Below are 4,008 nucleotides of genomic sequence, written 5' to 3'. Positions count from 1 at the left end.
TCCGTCTCCCCCGAGCAAAAACCTCCGCGAGGCCTCGTCTTCCCCGAGCGAAAACCTTCGCGAGCCCTCGTCTCCGCGAGCCCTCGTCTCACCTCGAGCAAAAACCTCCGCGCTTCCCCTTCCGCGCGCTTCCCCTTCCGGCGAAACCCTAGCGGCGATTCCTGACCTCGGCCTCGTCCTCCTCCTCACGGTGAGTCTTCTTCCCGTTCCTTTGTGTGAAAAATGAAGAAGGTTTTTGTTTTTACCACTCCTCCTCACGGTGAGTTCTTCTTCCCGCTCCTCACGGTGAGTCTTCTTCCTCGTTCCTCAAGGTGATCCTTCCTGTTTCTTCTATCAATTTTGTTCTTCCAATTGTTTTGTTCAATGATCAGTTTGTTCTCTCCCTTTTGTGTGTGCTGTTCTGTTACTTCATTGCAATTAGCAGTAAGGCATGTTTCTGGTATTGTTACTCAATGGCTTCAATAATTACTCACTTGTCGATCTGCACATGTGCACAACACTATCACATCTACAATTATCCCAACATCTGCTGAAGGCTCTTCTTGTTGGATGCATTAAGCAACTGCTAAGGATGTCTTGGGAAATATGTATCATTATTTTTATGTGATCATTTTGTTCTATGACACTCTTTGTGCCAAAAACCTCTTTATCATTGAATACAGTAGACTCTAGTTTCTATTTTTGATGATAAAATGAGGCACTACAGCTCTGCTGAAGATTCAGCAATGTGTTTTATTACTATTTATTCATTATCTTCTTAAATATCTGAATTGTAGCACTTCAATGGATTCTAGAGATTGGATTAGCGATCCAACATCAGTAGAACATATTTCTATTTTGAATGCTACCGTTGGTTTTGTTTGGAGATGTTCATACTACTGGTTTGTTATATTTATTTGTTTGGAGATGTAGCTTATATTGCAACTGCTGTATTTTCATGATAGGTTGATATGGATCAATTAGCAGTAAGGCAAGAGATGAACATAATTGCTCTTATTATACGAAGGAAGAGGATGCAAAGGAAGTTATTGGTGCTTTTATTGTTGGCGGTTGTCTTAGCTAACAAGAGGAGTGCTAGGTTTAGGAGGAGCATATCATATACTCATCAAGCATTGTCTAGATATAATATTAGGTCTATAAACTTAAATGAAATGGTTTTTCATAGTGATCGACAATGTGTTGATAACTGTAGGATGGATAGAAGGTCTTTAGACAAACTTTGTTCTATGCTAACGACTCATGGAAAACTGAAAGGAAATAAAAATATGTCAATTAGTGAACTTGTAATATCTTTTCTTCACATTATTGCACATAATGTGAAGAATAGGGTTCTAAAACGTCAAACAGCTAGATCCGGTGAGACAGTTAGTAGGCAATTTCATTCAGTTTTGAATTCTGTGCTACGGTTACAACATATTTTGCTTAAGAAGCCTGAACCAATTCCAGAAAATTGCATGGATGAGAGGTGGAGATGGTTTAAGGTACAAGTATATAATTTTTATATATTTATTTTTAAATGTACACACTAAATTAATTTGATTTATGATACTTATTTGAGTGTAGGGTTGTTTGGGAGCATTAGATGGGACGTATATTAATGTCAATGCCCCAGCATGTGATAAACCTAGGTATCGAACCAGAAAAGGTGAAATTGCAACCAATGTCTTGGGTGTGTGCACGCCAAACATGCAATTTAGCTATGTCTTACCGGGTTGGGAAGGATCTGCAGCAGATGGTAGAGTCTTAAGAGATGCTATTAGTAGGAGGAATGGTTTGAAGATTCCTCAAGGTAATTAAGTTATAATTATCATAAAATGGGTTGTTATTATATATATTAACACATGTTCACTTGTAATATAGGTTGTTATTATTTGTGTGATGCTGGATACACAAATGGGGAAGGATTTTTAGCACCATATAGAGGTCAAAGGTACCACTTGACTGAGTGGAGACAAGGTTACCAACCAACAACAAGCAAAGAGTACTTTAATATGAAACACTCTCAAGCCAGAAATTGCATTGAGAGGTGTTTTGGGATTTTAAAAGCTAGATGGGCTATATTGAGAGATAAGTCATTTTATGATGTTAAGACTCAATGTAGGATTATTTCTGCTTGTTGTATTCTGCATAATTTCATAAGGTATGAAATGACAATTGATCCGATAGAGAGTGAGCTGGATGTCCTCGAGTCAAATGAAAGTGATGATGATGCTGTCAATGATGGTGTTGATTTGATCAGACATTGTGAGACCAGCCCTGCTTGGACTGAATGGAGAGACAAGCTTGCAGATGAAATGTTCACGAGCTGGCAGTCATCGGTTAATTAAATATAATGTTCTGTCTTGAAATTTGGGTTTCTATGTATTTGAACTCTTTGATAATATTGTATTTGGGTTTACTACCCATTTCAATAGTTTAAACAATTTGGTTGTATCTGGATTTGATTAAGTTTGAACAATTTGATTGTATCTAGGTTTGATCAAGTTTAAACAATTTGGTTGTATCTTGGATTTATTACGTTTGAACAATTTGATTGTATCTGGATTTGTATATTATTTAATTAAATAATTTGATTATGTTTTATGCAAGAATAATGTGTTATTTGGATGGTTTAATTTCAGTTTTCAATGGAAGGACATAGCCAGAAGAGGATAAAAGGAGTAGCAACAAACAAGGATGCACCAATTGAACAAGTAGAAAGTTCAATGCCAACGAAGTTGAAAAGAAAAACACCGAGCACTAAACACGTGTGGACAAAACAAGAGGATGCAGTTTTAGTAGATTGCCTTGTTGAGTTAAGTAAAAATTCTGCTTGGAAGAGTGAAAATGGCTTTCGAACTGGTTACTTGCTACATTTGGAGAAAGTCATGGCTGTTAAATTACCAGACAGCAATCTGAAAGCTACCCCTCATATTGAGTCAAGGTACAAGCTGTTGAAGAGGCAATTTCATGCTATCAATGAGATGCTGACTCATAGTAGTGGATTTGGATGGAACGATGTTGATAAGTGCATCATTACAACAAAGGATGTCTTCGACGATTGGGTAAAGGTAACTTTTTCTATTTTTGTGTTTAATAGATCACTAACTTTCCTTTAAATGTAACTTTGGTCTGATAATTTTGTTTACTAATTTTTTAATTTAGAGTCATCCAGCTGCTATTGGTTTAAGGAATAAAGAATTCCCCCACCTTGATGACTTGATGTCTGTGTGGGGGAAAGATCATGCCACAGGAGCTAATGCAGAAACCCCAGCTGATGCAGTCGAAGAGATAAATCTATGTGATGAAGAGTTTGACACGGTTGATCTAGAAAAAGAAGAATATGTTGAAGGATTTGATGATGACAACCAGAAGATATCTGAGACTCCAAGTTCATCTGCTTATCCAACAAACAAAAGGTCAACCAGAAAGCAAAAAGGGAAGTCTGATGATGCTCTAGGTGCCTTGGTGGGAAAAATTGAAAATTTTATTACTGCTATTTCTAAATCTGATGAGGAGATCTCCAACTACTTCAAACAACAAACAGAGAATAGTCAAAAAAAACAAAAGATATACGAAGAGTTAATAGACTTTGCTGAATTTTCTGAGCAAGAAATTATGGATGTTGGGGAGTATATTCTCAAGGATGGACACAAGCTTGACAACTTCTTCGCATTGCCAAAGATATTAAGGAGAGGTTACGTGCTGAAGTTGCTCTTCTTGGATGAATGTCATTCTCTGTGTGGTGCAACCATATCCAGCTCTTCACATCAACTGAAACCATTCAATGTGCAGCAAAATTAGCACTCAAATTTGCAGCAGACTCTGCTGCCTGAACAATATAAAGCACAATCAATTTGGTCTAATCGGTACTTTGTGTGATACTTTATTTGAAGAAGATTTAATGGTAAGAAAATGAGGTATTGCTGTTATAACTTTTGTTTAGAAAAATTCATACAATGATTAACTTTTTATTTGTGTTTGTGGGAGTTATTTCTTGTCTCAGCCTCCTCAGGTCTTTTGATTGTT

At 36.9% G+C, this 4,008-nt stretch overlaps 1 protein-coding gene across 1 annotated transcript; it reads left to right on the top strand.

Annotated features, from left to right (window-relative positions):
• Positions 1-2,627: 2,627 nt before the first annotated feature.
• On the top strand, positions 2,628-3,783 carry LOC141816963 (uncharacterized protein At2g29880-like). Its single transcript, XM_074704680.1, has 2 exons — positions 2,628-3,050; positions 3,145-3,783. The coding sequence occupies exons 1-2, from the start codon at positions 2,628-2,630 to the stop codon at positions 3,781-3,783; spliced, it is 1,062 nt and encodes a 353-aa protein (XP_074560781.1).
• Positions 3,784-4,008: the final 225 nt, after the last annotated feature.

Source organism: Curcuma longa, unplaced genomic scaffold (assembly GCF_044706935.1).
Source record: "Curcuma longa cultivar G26 ecotype Majalengka, Jawa Barat unplaced genomic scaffold, ITB_CL_G26_1.1 contig_18818, whole genome shotgun sequence".
NCBI lineage: Eukaryota > Viridiplantae > Streptophyta > Magnoliopsida > Zingiberales > Zingiberaceae > Curcuma > Curcuma longa.
This window is presented reverse-complemented; position numbering and strand designations above follow the sequence as displayed.

Bases quoted from the DNA above. Each gene is read 5' to 3' on its own strand.
- LOC141816963 (XM_074704680.1), top strand. From the start codon at position 2,628: ATGGAAGGACATAGCCAGAAGAGGATAAAAGGAGTAGCAACAAACAAG. The intron at 3,051-3,144 runs GTAACTTTTTCT...TTTTTAATTTAG, and splicing joins TCTTCGACGATTGGGTAAAG to AGTCATCCAGCTGCTATTGG.